This window comes from Rhagoletis pomonella, unplaced genomic scaffold (genome assembly GCF_013731165.1).
Source record: "Rhagoletis pomonella isolate Grant_MI unplaced genomic scaffold, Rhpom_1.0 Rhpom_scaffold_00006, whole genome shotgun sequence".
In the NCBI taxonomy this organism is placed as follows: Eukaryota; Metazoa; Arthropoda; class Insecta; order Diptera; family Tephritidae; genus Rhagoletis; species Rhagoletis pomonella.
Genome location: NW_023458560.1, coordinates 69,966,438 through 69,989,689, shown reverse-complemented (window position 1 = coordinate 69,989,689; position 23,252 = coordinate 69,966,438). Strand labels below are relative to the sequence as shown.

The 23,252-nt window shown below is 34.8% G+C and overlaps 1 protein-coding gene across 2 annotated transcripts in view; it reads right to left on the bottom strand.

Annotated features, from left to right (window-relative positions):
• Positions 1 to 766: 766 nt before the first annotated feature.
• LOC118741227 (protein peste-like) overlaps positions 767 to 23,252 on the bottom strand; it is a 40,646-nt gene continuing 18,160 nt past the window's right edge. The window contains exons 3-8 of one of the 2 annotated variants that reach the window (XM_036473136.1): positions 8,033 to 8,348; positions 4,837 to 5,142; positions 4,544 to 4,759; positions 4,019 to 4,322; positions 3,674 to 3,950; positions 767 to 2,304 (exon numbers count right to left, since the gene is read on the bottom strand). In XM_036473136.1, coding sequence (XP_036329029.1) covers positions 1,839 to 2,304; positions 3,674 to 3,950; positions 4,019 to 4,322; positions 4,544 to 4,759; positions 4,837 to 5,142; positions 8,033 to 8,176 — 1,713 coding nt within the window. In that variant the 5' untranslated portion in view covers positions 8,177 to 8,348 and the 3' untranslated portion in view covers positions 767 to 1,838. The remainder of the gene's footprint in view (positions 2,305 to 3,673; positions 3,951 to 4,018; positions 4,323 to 4,543; positions 4,760 to 4,836; positions 5,143 to 8,032; positions 8,349 to 23,252) is intronic. The other variant, XM_036473137.1, reaches the window with a different exon arrangement.

The window sequence follows — 23,252 nt, the reverse complement described above, 5'->3', positions numbered from 1 at the left end:
TGCCATGTGCTTATAAAATCAAATTCAACCTCCCATATTTTAGCTACATATGTCGTCGGAACTTATACAGCAGCGAAAGATATTTTTTTAACATAGAACGATAAGTAGTCTATGCAATTGCTTTAATAAAAATATCAAAAGATTTATCAGTTTTTTGTAACTATCATTTGAATTAGTGTGACTGGTGTGACAATGAAAAGAACTCTATTTTACCCTTGTGCACTCAAAGATTAATTTTAGCCAAAACACGTAATCTGCACGAACGATGTTTTTGTGTTGTAAAATATGAATTATACGCTTTCGTTTTCGATAAAAATGAGGTTTATATAAACTTCATAGAAATATTAAAAAAATATAAAGTAATTATGCAACGTAGACAAAAATTACAACTTCTTTTGATTTTCTTAATATTTTCCAACAGATTAATGAAATGTATTCATTTAAAAAGAGGTTACTACTGAAATAGAGATAATTAGAGCAAAGAGAGAAAAATCTGAGAGCTTTTAAATAATTTTTTTCTTTATTTGTAAAAAACTTTAAAAATAATATAAGTAAATAAATTGTTGTTACATAAAACTTTCGGCAAATAAAATTGAATAAAAACATATTTAGTTGAAATACTATAACTATATAAAGAGTTTCATAAATGGCATTAAATATTTGAGAAACTTAATTTCCAGCTTTTGTGTTTATTACAGAACAATAGCGCATATTGTTTCGTTGATATGCGGTTGATACCAACAATAAATAATATATTTGCCTTATATTGATGCTTCCCTTAAACTTGAACAGGTGCACAACTCAAAAAATATTTCGGTCAAATTTTGAAAAGTACAATCAAAGTTTCGTGGTTTTCGAAATTTTCGTGGTCTTACCCTGCCTAAGGGAATAAATACGCTTAATATGATTTTAAATTTTAATTGAATACAAAATTACTTCTTAGATACTTAGGTCTCTAGCTTACAAGCTCTGCGAATCAAGGAATGTTTTCGATATACGAGTTTATTTTGTCATCATTTGTATGCTTACTTTATATTAAATTCAAGTATTTTTGCACCTTTATCTTAGAACAAGTGTTGTTATTTATGTATACAAAAAAAATATTACTTCGCTGCATATAAAAGTACAAAATTGCATTTGTAATATTCTTCTACATATTTTTGGTAAAAATTTTCTGGTAAATAGACTTATTCTAAGTAATATCGGATTTTAATGAGGCCACTTTTGTTTTTGGACATTTCGCATATCACATCTAGTTTGCCCTACATTTTCGTATAGTATACATACGTTTATATATGTATATGTATCAATATTTGTTAAAAACTAACTACAATTTCTAAAAGTATCGATTAAAATTTAATGCCGATCAATGCCCATAAACATTTTATTTAAAGTCTAAAATATTAAATTTTGTTCAATATTGTTCACTGTCATACCTGTTGGCATTTATCTATAAATAACTAGGAGTACACTATTTAGTATGAATACATACATACAATAATTTGTACTTATGTATGTATGTACATGTATACATATGAAATTCCTAATTAAAAAGAATTGCCATCATTCTAATAATTGGAGTATTCTATTCAAAAAAACATGTCATAACTATGCTTATTAATCTAACGGTTTTTCTCAAATATCAATTTTTTTCAACCAACTGTAGGTCACTAGTTTCACTTAAAAAACTACAAATAAAAACAGTTTAATAAATCACAAAACTGTAAATTACCACCTACTACATACATACATACGTTTGATATGAAATTCTTATGAAAAATGGCATAAAATAGGACGTCCATTTGGTAAGCACCCGAAAAACACCATTAACTCCCTCATTACCCCTTTGTGTCAGTAGCAGCATCATCACTTACAACCGTATTATCTGTGGCAACACTTTCATTTGTCTCCGACTTTGGCATTATTATCACCGTCTTTCCATTGCCGCGCTCCAACAGCGGCGAGCTATCCAGATTTTTGTTATTATTGGCCATTACAGCTGGAGGCGGCGGTCGAGTCTTTAATTCTTCGCCGCTGGAGAATTTCGATGTCTGTTTGCCATTTTCCACTGTTGTTGTTGGCATAGTTTTGAGATCAACAGATCGCTGACGCGCCCATAACATTTCGATGGGATACCAGCAGAGCAGAATTAGACCAACAGCGAAGCAAATGCAGGCGAATATCTGACCAGCCATTAGAATTATCGGCAACATCTGCAGATCGGCGGCAAGATCGGGTGTGATGCGTACCTTTTGTTCGAACCAGATGAGCGGGAAGAAAACGCGTGGTGCGTCTTCGTACAGGCTGTAAGGAAAACAGAGAAATTTTTAAATTATTATTTTTGTTTTTTTTTTTTTGGTAAACATCTTCTAATTTGAAAGTGGCATTATTTCACTGAGAATATCTGGAACGTGCGATAACACAGAACCACAAGCATCTATAAAAGTGCTTGATTTTGAACAGTTAATTAAATGCTGTGAATTTGACATTCAGTTGCAATTACATATGTATCGAAACAGTCACATTTACAGATGGAAATACATATCGTGTAAGAACACTTTAACCCTGCTACATAAAAGGGACTATTTTGAATCCAAATCTGAAGTCCGTTTGACCCAAACAGGTCAGGATAAAGGTAAATTCAAGGTCAAATATAGATAATCCGTGGTTGATGGACTATAACAGGTACATTTAGGTTTTTGCGATCGCTGGATTTGAATTCGTAGTCCCTTTAATCTATTCCGATCACGATTAAGGACCATTCAAGGACACCAGATTTGGATTCAGCACCCGCTGAAATCTATGGGAACCTAGACTTAGTTTTAACGGTGATTTTTTTAGTTCGACCTTGAATTGCCCTTGATCCTGACCTGAAGGGGTCAAACAGACAACGTATTTGGATTCAGCGACGTTAAAACATAAGGTACACATTAACATGCGCTGAAAATCTGCTTTTTTAGAATTTTAATCGGTAATAACAAAAATATGGTTCACTATGCTCTAAAAACAATCTGTGTGGAAGATGGAGATTATTGGTCAATATCTTGGGCTTGCCCAAGTCCATCAAATAATAATTACGGGCGATGAATAATGGACTGAATACGAGAATAAGCCACGCTAGCGATCCAGATAAAAGACCGTTGACCTTCTACAAACGTCTTCAAAGCCTGGATTGACGTTAAACAAGATTAGGTAGAGTGTTGGGTCGGAGTGGAAGGAAATTGTCCATTATGAACTACTACAACGTGGCGAAAAGATCAATTCCGTCCTCTACTGTGCGCAACTCGATCGTTTAAACAAAGCAATCAATAAAGACCGACCTAAATGGGCCAACAGAAAAGGAGTTGTGTTCCATCATGACAATGCCAGAGACCACATATATTTTTGATGACTGGAACAAATTGACGGAGCTTTGTTGGGAAGTTTAAATTCATCCACTGTATCCACAGTCCGTCTGAATTCCATTTGGTTCGGTCTCTGAAAAATTCTCTTAATTATAAAAAATCCCAGAAGTTCTTCTCCGATGAAAATATGAGTCTACCCGAAGAATCGCAAAAGGTCATAGATATTAGAAAGTACTTGATTAAAATTGTTTTTCAGTAAAGGAACTTTTCAAAGCCGAAAGTACTTAGGCTATACTACTTTTCGAACTGGGCGAAAAAAGGCTACTCACCTTACACCCTGAATGGGTTCAACGAGCATATTGACTTGGAAGCGTGCAGCCACTTCCAAAGCAACTCCTGTGCGCGGCTCTAAAATCATATAGAACTCATGTTTATCCTGCTCTGGCAGCATGCCATCTACTTGTTGTACATAATACGGATCAGCATTGTAGAAATGAGGATAAGACATGAATACAGGCGAGCCAAAACGACATGAAGAAATATTCATTACCCCCGAGGGCACACATTCGCCGCCGCAGAAGCAACTATTTTCAGGATATAGGGTGCCTGCAAGGAAAATTTTTGAAAATTTAACTTAAAAAATACACGTAGAAATTTCAAAAAGACACGCATACCATTGTCAACTGAACGCGCTCCACCACTGTATTTGAAGCCACGTAAGCCCTCTACCTCTGTGGTGCCCACATAGTCCAACGGCACTGTACGACACATATCGGGCGTATAGAGCGCAACGCCGCCATTCTCCTTCAAGTATGGTGGATAAAATTCGCCTGCTGAACCGTTGATGAGGCCACAAGTTGATTGAAAGAAACCCGTGTGTTGTTTGTAGTTCCATGTGTGCATTTGTCCGATTTTCGAAATGTCATCTGCGCCAGTGTAGACATTGAAGACGCCAGTTAAATCGGTGCTTCCATTTCGCTGTGAGTTAGAATAAGGATAACAGTTTTAGAGAAGAGAAAAATATCTTCTACGAGCCTGATATCTCGGCTACTTCAAGAAATTACTTCCGACATTTTCGACAATAGAAAAATTCCGTCAAGTAAGGGTGAAAAGATGGCAAGTCCACCTTTGGCACCTTTTCACCTTTAGGTGGCGATTCCTTTTCTAACATATTCTATCACTTATACTATTATACTCACCGTATAAAACCAACCAAATTTATCGAACGGCACTTCAACATCCTTGCCAAAAAGTGGCATGGCACGCGCCATTTCCAACATATCATCGCTGTAGCCAGTAAAAAGCAACTCGTCGACTGTACGCGCAATAGACATCTCCTGGCCGTATAATTTTAAGCCAACATCGACCAAATTACGGCGTACACTGTTCCAACGCTTTGCCTTTCCGGCGGCAGACTATGAAGGAGGACAAAATTGCAAATTGTAAATATTTTCAAATAAAAATAAATCTCTATGTAACCATGTACACTTACCAATGCTACGGCATTTAAGGTGACTATCACATCATCCAAACTGCCATTGCTTCCCTCCGCATCAAAGTAGAAATCGCTCTTTTTGCGATACGTCACTGAAGCATTCTCTGGATTCCAGTGTATATCGACTTTATCCTGTTTCTCGGTAAACCGATAGGGACCAAGTTGTTCTACACTTGGCTTAGCACTAAGATTTTTAAAATCTTCTGGATTTGTCCAATTATAGAGGTAGATATCTAAGCTCAGAGCAATAGGCGGAGTCTTCCATTTGTCGTACACCTGTGAGTCGGGGCGTAAAATCATTTCCTGGGCGAAAGAAAAGCAGAAGATGAATTATGCAACGATTGCTAAAGTTAGAAGATCTGAACGTGTATTACACTAAAGTAGAAATCGCTTTTTTTTTGTAAAAGAAACTAACTAAGAAACTATTAAGGTCTAGGTTTTAGTTTAGGAGTCAATGCCGCGTGAGCACACTCTTCAAGGGCACTGAATAGTCCACAAAAATTAATGCCTAAGCAAATTTAATAAGAGACAGACAGTGTCATTAAGAAGGTTTTAAAAACAGCGCCCCCTCTTGGAGATTCTTCTTAGCTGCTTAAACCTTAGATTTTATGATTTTTATTTTTTCGATCAACAATAATCGTAATTTTTTGTATATCTTCGATAATATTTTAGCCATTGTTTTTGGATTTAACTTTTAAAGCATAAAATTTTTAAAACGGCCATAAAAACGAAACGCAGTCTTTATCATAACGGTTGAAAACTATCGAAAAAAATATATCCAAAATAACGAGTACACGGTGCTACAAAAAAAAAAATCCCGAACACACCAGAAACAAAACTTAGTATAGGTCGAGAACAACATGAAAATACATAGGTTTCTTATAGTTCCTGAACCCTCAATTTTTTTTTTTTTTTTATTAAAAAACCGTTATTTTTGTACTTGATGCACTTATCTATTAGCAGCTTGACAGTTTTTCATCCAATTTCATAAATCCAACATGTTTTGAAAAGGGAATTAATAGAACTTGAAAATGAAGTATAACAATCGGCCCCATAATGGTTGTCGGCGTCGATTTAGTTCTTTCGTCAATAAATATCCCTCGCAGGTCCAACGCCAGCTACGCTGGCCACACAGTATTTTTGCGGAAAGGTCGTCCTTACAAAATCAATTAGTCAGCGAAACCGGAGTCGGACTGACGAGGGCTATTTTTTGACGAAAAAATTACATCTACATTCGTCAACGTTGACAACTATAATAGGGCAAAATTTATTGTTAGCCTTATGTGGCTTGTTGGGGTTTTCATTGCGTACGTTTAAATTTTTTGAGCAGTGAGGCTAAGGAATTCACCAATATTTACGCAAAATTTTTCTATGCGAAAGCTCTTTAACAAAAAATTGCTTCTTTAAAAGATTAAGGAAAAATCGGCGTGGCACTGCACACCTTAAACACCGCCTTGACAATTTTTGAAATCGGACTTATGGCTCCCTCATCATTCGTGGTCAAGTTGTCATTAGTGCTAGAGTGCATTAAGAAGCTTAGTGCCATTGCTGAAAAAATGCCATCCAACTTATATGGGTACCAGGGCACAAAGGAGTCGAAGGATATGAGGAGGCCGTTCAGTTAGCCGATAGGACCTGAGCCTTTCCTTGCGGTAAGCCCGAACACAATAAAATAAGCGAAAATTCCACACTAAGCGCCTACTAGGGAGCTACAATGTAAAGAGATATAGACAACTCATAAACTTCTCCAAGGTTGGGCTAAGAATTTGACGGGTAACTGCAGGCTAATTGGCCACTTACATAAGCTAGGGATGTGGTCAATCGATTTATATATCGTTTTGGCGAGTCCGCCGAAGAGCCTCAGTGGCGCACAGCTAGCCAAATCAATCTAACAAGCAAAGGCAAGTCGAATTACATTTTAAGGTTTATCTAGAGATTCTTGTAGTTCGCCAGTGTCTTTGTACCAATGAGGAGTTCCATTGCATACAAAAGTAATTCGTTGTCGATTTTCATGAAGCTTCTTAGGGAATCTCCCAAATATTTCAATTTTATTGAAAATGTTTTAAGCAGCTCTTTTCCTGATAACAATCTCAATATCTCTACAGTCCATATTGCAATTGGCCTTGCATCCACGGACTTTAAAGATACAATTGGTCGCTATAAATATGGACAAGGTTACATGAACTATGAAGATAAGTTTTTTCCCTATTAATGGACTAATTAAAGCGCACGTGCGCACGAGACTCTTCAACCTAAAGGTAGGTAAGTATGCAAGTCATTTAAATGGTTCATTGTATGCATTGCAATATATATTTTCATTTATCAAATCACGTGCTGGCTTGCTTATAATAAATAACTGATCATAAAGTCTACATATATGAACTATTACATAAGTTCATTAAATAATACTCTTTCAATGGCGCACAACCAACAATATTTGCAAACAAAACTACTCAAATGTACTTAAACAAATAATATAAATAAGTTTACATGAGTTGACAACAAAAGTTTCAACTTGTACACACGTGTCTGAAAGTCTCGTGCGGCTTTTACGAATATTTATGGCTCATTTAGGTTAATAATATCAATTGGTTCGATTAAAAGGTTAGTAAAGGGGCAAATAACACCAGTCAACACGATTTTTGGGTCTGACTTCTAGCTTCTCCTACGCTAAAAATAAGGGAAAAAATAATTTTTTTGTTCAAAGTTTGCTTTTGTAAAAACTAGAGCAATTTTTAAATTTTCTGGAAAAATCACTACTTTTCATATTTTTTTTTTTTTATAATTTTACTTTAAATTACACATTGATATTACAATAACATATTACATTGATAAACAATAACATATAAATGTAAAATAACGTATACTCCTTTCTGTGTTGCCGGAAAAGAGCGGCGGAAGTATTTTTGCGCAGAACTTCTTCCGACAAAAGCAAACTTGTAAGAACTAAACATGAAAATTCAAGTGTTTTTTAATGTCTGGAATGAGAATCTAAGCGTGAGAATAGAAACCCAAAGCAATAAAATTTTTGTTGACCGGTGTAATCAATAAAATTATTAGACTAAAATAAATTAGTAATTTGAATTTGTTGCGAACGGAGCAATTGACCGCAAACGTACTTCATACATGCATATGTCCATAAAAAATCACTTAAATGTGTATTTTAATCAGTACACAATTTCCTACTTCTCACCTTCTCCACAATACTATTGAATATCTGCTCCCAAAACATGCCACACAAAACACCGAAAATACCCAAGCAAAAGCCGGCAATGGCAATAATCACTTTCCGATTGCTGTGCTGCCATCTTTTCAGACTATTTCCCTTTTTCGGCATTTTATTTTTTTTTTTTTAATTTATTTCAGCGTTAAACTGAATAAAAATTGTAAGAAATTAAAATCCGTAACAACGGTTGGCAGTTGAATGCTGGCGATTAAATGCTACGCCAGATTTTATTCAAGTCTCGATCAACGACAACAGCCTTTGCTCTCATTTATTGAAGAAAAATCTGCAATGAAACAAAGAAGAAAAGTGTCAGTCATTCAATCAATTAAATCAAACTTGGCTTTCATATCCATATGTATATAAGTATGTATGTGTATGCACAAGTAATTTTATTAGATTTATAAGTAAAAAAAAAAAAAAATTATGCGCCATAAGCACTGCGACCTCTAAAGTGCACTATTGTGCGTGGCCCCCGGCCTATATATAGGAAGGCTTTTAATGTAGCCTAGTACTTCCAAGGGCGTTTTGTTCCAAATTTCAAATGGATTAAGTGTAGCACCACATAAGTAGCACAAGAGCGTCACATTCACAGAGAATGTGTTCTGGCGTTTCATCGTTCAGCTCACAAAAGCGACAGAGAGATTAATTTTACTGAGGTGATAGCGCAGGGAGCAGTGTCCCGTGTAGTACCCAGTGCAAGTTTTGAGGTCATCTCTGCCCAAATTGAGTAGTTTCATTGAAGCTTCTTTTGAAGGGCAGATAAATCGTTGGCTTATCTCTGCCCTGGACATTCCTTCCAATGCCTGTTGAGCTTTTTGTCTACCCAGTTATTTGTGGTCCCCTTTATGTGTGCTTCGCAGAGCCCATAAAAGGGTTCCGGACCATAAAATACTGCGGTGGCCCCCTGTTTCGCTAGGCAGTGGGCCTCCTGGTTGCCATCATGTCCGTCATGTTCCTCATGAACCGATACCCGTCCTAATCACACTGTATTCTTAGCACCAAGAGCATTTAGAACATTGAGGCAATCATATACCAGCTGAGAACTTATTTTGTGAAACTTCAGGGCCAGTAGGGCTGCGTGACTCTCCGACATAATGCAGATGATGTGCCCCTTCTAAGACATTCTCTGCCAAAAATTTCTATTGCATGAATCTCCGTCTGAAAAATGGTGGGGTAGCTATCCATTGGTATCGATTTTTTGAAGTTCGGCCCAAAAATTCCAGCCCCAGTTTTACCATTTTCAAGCTTAGACCCCCATCTGTGTTCCAAACCTTCCCATTAGGTTTGGTGTATGGGTTCCCTGCATTCCAGAGAGCTCGATCGGCAATTTGTCCCTCAAATTTCCTAGAAATTTCTAGTTTCGTAACTATTGCATCGCGCATTTGCAGTATGGGGCCATTAGCCAATTTTATTAGGCTCTTCATGTCATATTTCCGATTTCCAGAGCGAAGGTGTTTAGGATTCTCAGTGCCGCTGTGGTCGTCTCGTTTTCTATTAAAATAGGAAAGGGAGGTTTTCCAACCAAGGCGCTAAGTGCATCAGCCGGGCAGGTCTTCATAGCTCCTGTTATGTCAATGCAAACTATTATGTGTAATATTTGATTTTTGATTTTGATTAGACCCGTCAGAAGCAAATTAATATCAAGATGTGCACTCAGCATTACAGCATTTTTCCGCGTAGTACGTTAATGCATTGTAACGTGGAAAACATCACGAAACTAGGTCGTTTAGTACTTTTGCTACTTATTCATAAATACATACCCGTACATATAATTAATTTGATCTAATGCACGTAAATTTATTAGACACGCAAACAACATCGGCATGCCTTTAATCTTGAAAATTTGTAGGGGAATCGGTAGCTTTTGATCAATTTAAATAAGATTTAAAAATAGTGCTCAATTTGAGAAGTAAATTTTTAAGCTAGGCGACTTAAGATCAATAATAATTCTTCCTTCTATTGCTTTTTTCAGTATCCTTGCGTTAACTTAACTCTGCGGAAATTCGCTTTGTAGAACTTTATACGAGTTATGTTAAACTTAGCAGCCTCTTTCATTATTCTTTAGCGATCGTTGACATACATAGGACGTTTTCGAACTTCAAATGCAACTAAAACTTCAATCCAGGCGTATATAAATACAGTGAAACCTCCCTTGGGCGGACACTCACCGTCAGTAATTTTTTGTCCGCACAAGAGAGGTGTCCGCTCAATGGAAGGGAAGCATATTTTAGAACTTTTTAATGCACCATCAACCCAAATAGACATTCAGGGGATTCCCAAGACGTGTTAACCGTCGTAAAATCTTAAGCTTAACATGTTTTCTGTATAAAATAACGGTTAAACTGGTTTCAGGAGTGAGGAAGAGGGGGGGCTTATTAGACGAGCCGTTCGACTGTGACTGAGTTGGAGCGCAAAGAGGGATATTTCCATACATACACCCCCAGTCATTTGAATAGCCCACCCTTTGGATCCGGAGTATGTACAGTTTTGTTTGTTTAATATTCGTTATTTTTTTTTTATAAAAATGTAGCATATTCTATGTGAAAATCCGATTTAAAAATTTTATACAAATTTAAAAAACATGCCATCAAAGGGATGTGCTATCCTAATGCCCTGCAGTGTATGAGCTAATACATAATATTTTTAGAAAAATTTCGGATATGCAGTTTTGTAGCTCATGCAATTTTGGTGTATCAAAGTGCAAGTTTCAAAACAAAATACTGTTGATTTTTGACAACTTTTTGTTTGTGGACAGTGTCATGCATTTTCTTCCATACAAAGTATGCTTGACAAAATTTTCATACTTATGGAAGAAAGTGTGCAGTTCATCAATCATTTTCAGGATCCTCTAAAGTTAGACAAATCTCTCTATGAGATTTTCCAGACGCTAGTGCACAATCCTAAGCGTGGATGCGATCGAAGTGATGCACTTCAACACAAGAGAGGTGAGAGTGCATTGCCCTGAGGGCAGCATTTGCCAACTTTTTCCAAAGGTCATATTCCTATCACACAATCAGCAATCTGTACGTACAACAACTTTTTGTGGGGCATCAATATTTACTAAATGGAAGGTGTGTCTTTGGAGAAACCGGTTTTCACCGTTTTTTTTTTGGATACCTATAGGCAGTTTTTTGAAATCTTGATTTTTCGAATATCGAATATCGAACAAACCGGCTTTCTGCACTTCATGCAAATCTTGAATTCCCAACAAAAGCTTTGAGTTTTTCGTAGGTTTCAAATCTTTTTCCAGTTTAAGGGAAACCACTAAATACATAGTTTTATTTCATATATGATTCCAATAACTGAATGTTTGGCGCTCAAACGGTTTCTATATGTTTGGCCGAGCTTCTCCTCCAATTCGTGTTCTGCTTCTTGATGTTGTAACACAAATGGAAAGATTTACACTTTTACTCCACCTCCGAAGAAGGTCTTTTACAGCAGAAGTACACTCGAAGGTTTGCCATTGTCTGCCGAAGGGCGACCGATATTTAAAAAAAAAAAAATGTGTTTGATGTTGCTGGGACCAGAAATTAAACCACGGAAAAACGGCAATAAGGTATTCAAAAAAGTTAAAATAAAACAAAAGATGATTTTTATTTGTTTTACTTTTGATTAAAAAAAATAACTTTGAGCTTATTTTGCTTTGCTCTTTTCTAAACAAAAGCTATGTTTACTGTTAATAGTTTTTGGCCATGCGTTCACACCAACATAAGCATTTTCACTGTATAAAAGCTATGTAAAATAAAAACCGATTTCTCCAGTTTTTTCCTAATTTCAAAGTCGAAAACCGGTTTTAGAAAAAAGGCGAATAAACAAACACCCTAATATATATTTATAAATATATATATGAACATTCGAAAAACCAACAACTAAACTTCTTAGCGCCAGTTTCTCAGTGTCTGATTAAGACTAACTACAGGTTAAGCATCGTTTTTGACCCGCTGTTATATGTAATGGAGTCGATCACGTCGATAGCGGTGTTTAACCTGCAGTTTGTGTTGAGCAGACATAGCGAAACTGACCCTTAGTCCAGCAGGTGTCATAAAGTTGCGATTAAATTGCAACGCGGCGAATCAATTGATTATCAGATGTTTACTGATTGACTTGGTGCAAAATAATTCAACGTAATCTTTGTACTAAGGAAAGAAAACTTTGACAAATAACGAACTAGGCGCACATGTTGTTAAATATTCAATTTACGAGCAAATACCTCCGTAAACCAATAATAAATTATTTCATATTTCCCCGATTTCAGTAGTAATGTAAGCACATATGTATGTATTTTCCACTCAATTAGCAAATCTTGGAGATTAACATAATTTGATAACAATTCGGAGTGGTATGTCACCTTTGGTAAAAATGATAAGCGTTTATTGAACTAAACAAATTTAAAAATGATATTTATAAATTTAGTGAAGAGTGAATGACTGCAGAAACCAATGAAAACAAATGAAAGATAAGAACAAAAGGTACAAATGTAATTATGCCGATTGGGAATATTATCTAACAGGTGTGTGTGATGGTGGGGTGCAATAAGGCCATACGCAATAAAGCCATATGGCACTAAAGCCATATTTTTAGGCAATAAAGCCATATGGCTTTATTTCCAATCAGAAAGAGAAATAAAGCCATACAAAAAATTTTGCAAATGAGAAATAAAGCCATATTTTGTTGCGAACTTTTTCCATTGTTCAAATAAAAGAAACATAAAAATTTGAAAGCGAAATAAAGCCATATGGCTTAATTACCAATTGTAATTGGAAATAAAGCCATATCGAATTTATGGCCTTATTACCAAAAAAAATATGGCTTTATTTCCAATATGGCTTTATTGCGTATGGCCTTATTGCACCCCACCGTGTGTGATAGCCCCTACGTTGTTCATTTATATAATATTTGAAATATTCAATTTAGTACAGTTCCAACCCTAATAACTAGTAACTTTCTTGGGACCATTATTTAAAAATTATTTGCCTATTGTAAAATTATTAAATTCCAAACTAGTAAAAGCTAATAAAATTTAAATATGTCATGTTCGTTTTTTTTTTTTTATTACGGCATCATTGACGGCATGTCGCAGACGCGACGAAAGTCAACGCATAAATACATGTGTATGTATGTATGGGAACAATAGCCGGCTGCCGGTAGCCGGCAAACAACGTCGTAGCACAACTCATCGTACATAAATCATGACGTGAGAGTGAGTACTCATGCTTAAAAGTCATATGTTGCATCATTTTAACCACATGGATACAAAAAATAAATCAAATTAGTTACAAAGTGTCGTGCTTTGCCCAAACGATGCCACTCACACAAACTTGCAAAAACACATAAAATTCAGAGTGTCTTAAAATGTTACTCTTTCTTGAGGAGTAAATAAAAGCGCTCCTAAATAAAAGTTTTCAGGAAGTGATTTTTCAATGCGATCTTAACAACTCTAGTAAAAGAAAAAAATCCCAATTTTCTTGTGTCCTTATAATTTTATGTAAATTCTCCCTTCCTAAGGGAAGCAAAATCTGAAGACCTTGAGAACCTCTTGCCATTCCACACAAAACAAAAAAGTACAGAACTTATAACGGAAGGCCTATCGCTACAAAAGATCTGAAATAAAGATTCCCAGATAGCCCCTTTTTTTTGACTTGGACTGGTAACTTCAACACGCTTTGACTATTTTTTTAGTTTTTTTCACAATGCAAAGAACTTTTTCCGAAAATAAGGAGCTGTCCAGGCTTTTCTCTACTTTTTAAAATTGACAACTTTTCACCTTAAGAAACCTGTCTTTATCAGCAGGGTTTATACTACAGACAATACTATACAATTACATACTATACGATACATCCCACCAAACAATTTTTGTTGCCGGCAATAAGAAAACGACCTCGGAAACATATTTATTGCCGGTAATATTGCCATCGTATCGATTTCCTATTACCAGTCGCTGTAAAATGACCGCCGAAGGCAACTCGCCTGGGCGAGTCGTTTTCTTATCGCTTCAGACGATATTTGGAATAATTTTACTCCTTTTAATACTTCAATTATTTTTTGTATACAAAATTGGAACTCACAAACGGAATTAATTCTTTCTTTCGCTATTGGGCTTCCCTATTTTTCAATCCTGTCCTTGGTAAAAATTAGACGATTTTCGATAATACTGTTGATGCGAAATTTATAAGTTTGGGAATTTTTTGTAACTTATTTATTCCAAAGCTGACATGAGAGAAATTATGTTGCCGATTTGTCACCACAGCAATAAATCGGTGAGTCGCCAAATTGTTGCCATTGACGATTGTTGCCTGTTTCTCATGTTTTGCATGGTGGGATGGTACGCATGCTACTCTTTCAAAGTACTAATTCGTATATTATTTATTACTTTATTCCGCGCACAATTGAATATATCAATTGACCCCATGTGCCCCTTTGCTCTTTATACCAATCTAGTAGGGTCTTTGACATTTTTTCACATCTTATTTGTTTCGCACGCTTTTATGGTTTTTTTTTTATATCTCATTTAATTTGCGCGCCGCACACACAAAGCACAGTGTGTAGTGTTAGGTGTGATAAGTGGCTTAAATAAAATAGATATTGAGTTAAGTAAAGCAATCGGAAAGTGTTTGTGTTATGATAATTAAAAAATATCCATATAAAATGTGTTTCAGGCGTGGAAATACCGCATTACAATAAGACTATCTTATATAACTATATATGTAGGTAAATAAAAATTAATTTCTGTCCGTTAGTCTCGGTAAATCGGTTTGGCCGATTTTGATATATGTATATATTTTTTTAGATCGTCATAAAACGCAGATAGTTTTAAAAAATTAAATATACAGAGTTGCCACCCGTTAAGAAAATTTAGTTTAAATAAATTAGAAGATAAAGTAAATATACCGATATGGATACCAAACGAAAGAGGTTTAAGAGAACTTAATTCCGAAAACATATATGAAAAAGGTTGCCACCTGCTTGAACATTTTAATTTAACTAAATTGATAAGGTTAATGAAATTTTACCATACGGGTGCCAAATTGGTTGGTGTCGGTAGGAAATTTTGGTAGAAAAAAAATTTGTTCATGGCAACACTGATTACAATATACATAATATTACATACATACATAGGTATCAAACGAAAGATATTTGAGAAATCTTCGATTTAGAAATATTTTTCAATGACGTTGCCGCTTAACTAAATAAAAATATTACAATTAAATGATATATTTCAAGATTGGTACCTAAGTGTTTGAGACAACTTTTTAAGATTTTTTTTTTGTAATGTTGACACCTATCCAAGAGCTGAATATTAGCTAAATTTAAATGAAAAAAGAACTTACAAGATATTACGGGTCTTCACACAGAGCTTGGTACTCGGTAGCTCGGTGTTCGGTAATTTTGATTGTGTAAAATTATCGGTGTGAAAACCGCTGTTATCAAACGAAGTGTTCAAAGATACTTGATCTAGAAATTTTTCGAAAGGTTTGCCACCGGCTTTATATAATAGAATTGAAATAAAAATTATTAAATGCTTAAGCAACTAAAAATATTAAAAGTAAATATTATTACACCACATTAAAAAAAATAAAAATAAAAAAAAAACATGATTAAAAAAAAACATCATCAAAAGGTTGGAGCGTGTACAAAGGCTGGCGGTGCTATGTATACAAGCTTTCGTTTTCAAAAATTCCCTCACTAATAATATTCGTATTAAATAATCTCGAAGTATGTACATACATACACGTTTTCCCATACAGACACATGTATTGTGCCAATTTCATCTGAATTGGGGCATTGCGCTCGAGTTGACATCGTCACAAAATACCAAGCGAGGAAATCGTATTCGAGATATTAATAACAGACTGCATATATTTCGTTACAAATTTGCATAAACGTTTAAAAAGGGAGACTAGCCTATTATAGCGACTGCACATGCGGACACTTGTATCTTCTTAAAATATTGCAGCATATATCTACATACATTTGTAGATACCGAAAAGTACAAATGGTAGCCGTTGGAGAAGATTGCATAAAGTGCTCTGACATGCCCACTATTCATCTTCGACTTATTCAGCCGCAATCTGCGATCGCATCCGAATAATTTCTGCATTCTTTATAAATCAACATACTTTTTGAAAATACATACATACATAAGAGCAAATGTGTGTCAGTACTCGACTGAATTATGATTACATGCATACATATATGCAGCATATACATTAGGGCGGGTTGATTTGTATGGATGAAAAAAATAAAAATAAAAATCGTATAGCAAAAACGTAATCTACATTAAATTCTAAGAAAATTCTCTGAAGAAACCATGTGTCTAAAATCAAACCCTAATTCGCGCCTCTCGACTTGAAAATTTTTTTCCTCTTCTTTCGCTAAAATTATTTTCTTTTTTTGAAATATATTATGTTTTATTATATTATATTATAGTTTATGCAATACAGGTTTTGTGTTGAGACTAATCAAAATATTCAATTATCAAAAAAACCAGTTGAACCCCAATTTGCATCTCCTCTGATTTGCGTTCTAGATAAAAAATAGTTAGAATATTTTTTTAATGAAAAACAATATTTGAGTGTAGAAAAAATATAAAGTGCAAAAGAACTACCTTACTAAACAATTTTATTCAGAAAATTCGATTTCTTTTTGGAAAAACCTATTTTTTCTAACATTTATTTTTTTTTTGGCAAAGGCGACCATATAAAGTTTCAAGTCGAGAGGCGCGGATTAGGATTTTATTTTAGATACATGGTTTCTTCGTAGAATTTTCTTAGAATTTTATGTAGTTTACGTTTTTGCTATACGATTAAAAAAAAAAAAATCAACCCGCCCTAATATACATGCATACATATTTATGTACATATCTGTTCATTAAGATGCCTCGACAAAAGATGCAGTTCGACAAATTTTGCCTTTTTCAGCCACCTGAATAAAACACATCGTTTCTTGTAGGTTTTCTGGCGCTGGATTGCTCTAGCACGTCGGGATTTTGAGATATTCTAACCTCAAAGTGCCAAAAACATGGGTTTTGCCGATATTTGAGGTTATATTATGTATCTCCTAATATAAAAATCGAATCGCGAAAAACAAAAATGAATTTTATAGACGAGTAATACTAAATGATGCCATAAGTAGAACAAAGCAAAAAAATAATGGTTGTTCTCATAATATAGCCTCAAGTATCACGTCTTCTTAGCACTTTGAGGTTAGGATATCTCAAAATTCTGACGTGCTAGAGCAATTCAGCGCCAGATTTGAATTCAGCGCCAGAAAATCTACCAGGAACGTTGTGGTTTACTCAGGTGGTAAAATTTTGTTGAACTGTGCTATCTAAGCTTAAACGCTTCTAACATCTGAAGTAATTTTATGAAAAGAGAATTTTAAAACCCATTTGATTTATTTTGGAGCCTATTTGAAATGGGCCCAGCTCACGTAAATCTTAATACTTTTCTGAAAAGTTTCGGCGAAAATCTCAAAATATAATAGATTTTATAATTTCGATGGAAAAACAATACCGATTTTTTTATATGGAGACTGATGCACCTTAATGTACATACATATAGCCGGCTCTTTTGTCCACTCTAAATCCGCAGAGATGATCTTTGACCGGCGCGATCACTCCAATTGAGGGTGCCAAATATATAATTCAAACATACATATGTACATGTACATACATATATATTTAAAGTAGATAAATGTTCAAATGTTTATAATGGCATGCGAGATCACAAATTTACAAAAAAAAAAAAACAATTATTTATATGCATTTATTGCATGCCAATGCAGAGTTCAGACTTCGCCCGCCCACATCGTTTACGACAAACTTTTAATTAGTCGCTTCATTGAGCATCAACACGCACACAACTCGCATGCAACAGATCGCAACTATCGCTCGAAAGCAGATTCCTTAAAAATTATGTAAATCGATCCATAGAATGTATTTAGTTATAGTAGTTAATTACTGACCGCTGGAAAGGGGGAGTTCCGAATTTATCTATTCCTACATACATATGTACATATAATAGTATGTGGTATATGTTGGAAGTTGAGTTGGTTTTTTCAGTTCACTTTAAAGATTAGTTCACTTCCAGCTAGTTCAGCTCAATGAACTTGCTCCTGTGAGTCTTAGTTTACTCATCTTATTGAACTATAGTTCACGTAATTGAATTAAAAAAGATTAAATTAATCTGTAAAGTAAAAAAAAAACAATGTTTTCTACAAGTCGATGGTCCTCTTCTATAACGTCACAATTCATTCGTCTTTCTCCAAAATCCAAATTCACGAAAGGGTTTCATATGGCGATTCAAATTTCGATAAAAGCCATCAACAATGCTTATGAAAACTCGGCAGTGCATTCTTTCATTTTCTTTCCTTCAATTTCGCCTTCGAAATGCGACCAAATTGGGCTTCGCTTTGGTATCCGAAAGCGATAGTCTTTTTTACACAAATTGCATTAAACGCTTTAAAACATTGGAAATTCAATTAAATAAATAAAATGTAGTTTTTAGCGCGAATTCCGATCAGTTGTTTCTTTATGCCGCTACAACGAAAAACGGGATGTCATGTGTGTTAAAATTACATTTCGATTTTTATTGGAGTGTTGGCACAGAAAAGTTTAGTTCACTTTAATGAACTAGTTCAATTAAAAGAGCTGACTTCTCCACTTTTTGGTTCAAAAGCTCCCCAAGCCAAGTAGGATGTAATAATTTTAGAGCAGGCATGACTAATTTAGAGTGATCGAGAATAGAATTGAACTCTTGGCATGCGAGATAATTAAAAAAAAAAAAATCACTAAAAATTTTAAACGAAATGGAAATTTAACTTTTCTGTGGAGTTTTAATTGGATGTATACATACATATGTATGTATTAGAAGCACAAGATTGGCTGGGTGTTGGTGAGTTTCAATTATGTACAGCAAATAATTCAATTACTCACTATAATTGCGTAAATTAGGTAATGTGATGGAGATCACTGAAAGCATATATAACTTCTATTGCTTGCAGGCGTGTTTTTTTTTTCAAAAAACAACTACATAAATATTATGCAGCTCCAATACTTTGGAGGAACATACGCAGACTAGCTCAGAGCTTTTTTGACACAGTGCGTAGTTTGAAGCCTAAATTTACCCAGACGATAGTTTAGGTAGGCCTTCTTAAGTGAATGTATAAGTTCATATTATATAGCATTACAAATGAATTTTAATATGTAATTTCAATTGCAATAAACTAAATTTGAATTAAAAGAGCAGCTTTAGAAAAACTTCTACAAAAGGCTTCTGAAGTTCGTCCTACAAAGGCCCTTACGGAAGCCCTACTATGGGTAGCCAAAGCAAAAGCCACGCCCTACAAAAAAAAAGAAATTAACGCAAAGTTGAAGGCCTCTTGGTATTTATTACTTAATTTGAATTATATACAAGAGGAAATACTAGTTAGACATACATGCATACATACATACATACATACATATAGGTACTAAGTGATAACTGAACGAAACCCACGATCGCTGTCTTAAAGCATAAACAGACGGCAGCGTCGATCAGGATCAACTCGGGAATTAACTGCAGTTGATCCGGATTAAGTCCGAGTTGAACCGGATCAACGCTACCGTCTGTTTAAGCTTTTATGCGTCATACTAAATACTTACACAGACGTGACCATTAATGGGTCATCCATCCCACAAGTGGTTTGTAATGAAAGCAAATACCTAACTAGAACTTCTAATTGAGCTTTGCCCCTCGAAGTCTCCCAGTCATTTCTGCCATGAAAAACAGCTGCTCAGAAAAATACAATCGCCGTTCGGAGTCGGCGTAAAACTGTAGGTTCCTCCCCTTTGTTTGACAACATCAAGGCGCACGCCACAAATGGGAGGAGAAGCTCGGCCAAACACTAAAATATGTGTAAGCGCCAATCTATTATTATTATTGCCAGGAAGTTGTCAAAATTAGAAAAGAGGTAATTAATTTACCGATTCGATTCCTATCATGCCTCTTTGGAAAGAGGAAGCATACTTTTTATCAAGTTGGTCATATGACACAGTTGGAAAGTTTAATTATCAGAATTCTACAATTTCTTCTATAGGATAAAGTGATTTTGATTTAGCTGCAAATCCATTCCAACCTAGGGCCTTATACTGATTACATACATAAAAAAAAAAATTATTTCTTACGTGTAGTTTTTAGATATCGCGCCACATGATGGTTTTTGATTAAAGAAAGAACGATGGATCATTAAAATTTCGACTGGCTGGAGAATTCGTTAATTGATCAAAACAAATGATATAGCAAATGAAAGGTATTAAAATTTTTGATATTTTATTAATAATTAATTTTTAATTAAAACTATACGTAAATAAATATGATAGTTTTAAGAAAGGGGTATACAAAAATTTTCGAGTCGTTTTCTCATATAATTTTACCAATATAAATTTTTACAAAAAAAAACTCGTTTTAAACCTTCGTGGTATCTCAAATATAGATAAAGGTGCTGGTGCCAAATTTTACGTTTCTAAGTATAGATATACATATATAGAGGATGCTTTTGAAATGTTATCTAGGGGGGAGAGCATAAATATTCCGACATAACTTTTTCCACATGAATTTTTGAACCACCCTTAAGTACATACTTTCACACATTTATGCATGCATACATCTATCTGTTTTAGTGAATTGCGCATCCGATAAATTCAAATGTACATATTTGAAGTTCAAGGGGGTGGTTTTCCAAATAAAAATGCAAAAAGAAAATCGTAGTGACCCAAATACTGCGCGTATTGCCAGCTGCGACAATCCCTAAAATCATGACTCACTCACTTTTGATGATGTGGAATTCAAGAAAACTTCAGATGAATTTACAGCAACGGAAAATGTGCCTCCATGCATTTGCACCAACCTTCTTAGATTCACACACACACACACACACACACATGCTAGTTAGCATGTAATATTACGTCGCACTGCGATTTGCCCCACCCACCAAGCCAGCCATTTCGCTTTAAATTCGATGTTTTTTTTTTCGCCAAAGTGCGCACCCATGCAACATTTAAAAATAATTAATAGCATTCGGAATATTTAGTCATTGGGGTACCTATTTCTGTAAATATGAATATCTGTATATATGTATGTACATACACACATTTATATACATCTGCATAGTAAGTATGTTTGTATGTATGTATGTATGCTAAACCTGCACGTGAGTAAAAGCAAATCTAGCCGGCAAAAAAATTGCATCAATCAGTTTTGTCAATGACTTTGAATGCACATTTGTTGGTAGCCTGTAGGAAAATCGGAACTTGCGCCACAACTAGTTTTAAACTGGTACAATTTGGGGTAAATAAATTCAATATCGCCGCTATAAGTAAGTTTCACCGTTTTGCCATCTTGCTTCCCTAAATTTTTGTTATTGTTTTTGTTAATTAAGTCGCAGGGCACAGCGCCAATACTTTTTTTGACCTATCCAACAGATTTCAAATTAACATTACGATATCCTACGAATTGGCGATCGGCTCACGTTCTGCACTGGGAATTTAGAGGCTTCAGGTTCGATCCTTGCAAAGAGCTGGTCAACTTTTTTTATTTTTAACCGACTTCCAAAAAAGGAGGAGGTTATCAGTTCGTCGGAATATTTTTTTTTATGTATGTTACCGCATAACTTTGGACCACGTCAACCGATTTCGATAATTCTTTTTTTTCTTTTGCATCGGAAAGGTAGTGTCTCAGAGGTGGTCCCATACTAATCTGGTTAAGATCCGATCAGCGGATCATGAGATATATATATATATATATTTTTTTTAAATGAGAGTTGAAGTCGGTTTTTTTTTTGCCAAAAATTACTTGTTTTATTTTTTTTGTCAGACTACCACAATTTTGCTGCAGGGTACATGTGGCGGCGCCTACCATAAACGATTTTGTTGTTTTGCCGGCAAAATTGAAGGCCAATATGTTGTACACATATGTAGATGTATATGTACATACATACCCTGCAGTAAAATTTAGAGACAGTCTGGCAAAGCGCTAGTTCCGAACTATATATACCAGAACTATCTTTGAACTAGTGCAAAACGGATGCAGAGCAAATGCTCGCTACTCGTACAATACGAATGCAGGTCAGTGAGAAGACCTCCGACTCAAGCATCGTTGGTCGCGAGTTCAAATCGCGGTTGAGTCAGTTGTGAGCAGGGTTGCCACTGACGAAAAAAAACACTAACCATGCGCTTGAAAAAATCTACCAAATCTGGAAAATATCTACCAATAACTTTTCTATAGTTATTTTAATAAAAACTATAGTTTTATTATTTGTTTAGTTATTTCAATAAGAATTAAAATGGTTTTTAAGGAATTTTTTATTTAACCAATTATACGGTATTCACCCAAAAGCGAAAGTGATGAAACTGAAGGCAACAATGGAACTTCATCATTTGAAAAAACTTCATCTTGAGTTATTCTAGACAAATACAGTGACTCAAAAATGAGCTTGGTGATTTTTTTTGTTGATATTCACAATGTTTTTCAAGTAAAAAATATTTGTTATTTTTTTGCGTTTTAACCAAATCCATATAAAAATCAACTACTATGTACAACATTTAGAAAAATTCAAAAAAATTTGGCGTAAATTTCGAATTTTTTACTCGGAATTTGTAAAACAATTTAAGGTATGGAGTTTTATAGCCCATAATATTTGATTATAGACAACACTGTGCAGCTAAAAATTCTCGTTGTTTTTTTTTTATTCTTTTGCCGCCAGTCTTTTGTGGTTTTTTTATTTAAGAATTTCCATTGATAAAAAATGGCGTTGATTTAATATTTTTTGCGAACAATCATTTATTTTTAGGCAATAAAAAGCTCCTCGGGATTTCAGTAAAATGAGTTTTGAATGGAGCACGAAATGTTCGCCTTATATCGATATATATTTACACGTATGTATGTAAGTTTAACAAAAATCTACCAAAATTAGAAAAAATTTAAATTTTTACAAACCCAAATTTTTTCTACAAATTTTACTAATAATTTACCAAAGTGCCAAACTGTCTGAAAACTGAAATGCAATGCACTGGGCGACAATTGCCACCGCCAATGACATTGCCGTGTAAAACTGGACAGTTGAAAGCATTGCTTGAGTATTGAGCTAGAATTAGTAGTGTCGGCAAAAGGTCTAGTTCTACGCTAGTTTTGAGCTAGTCAGATTTTCTGCA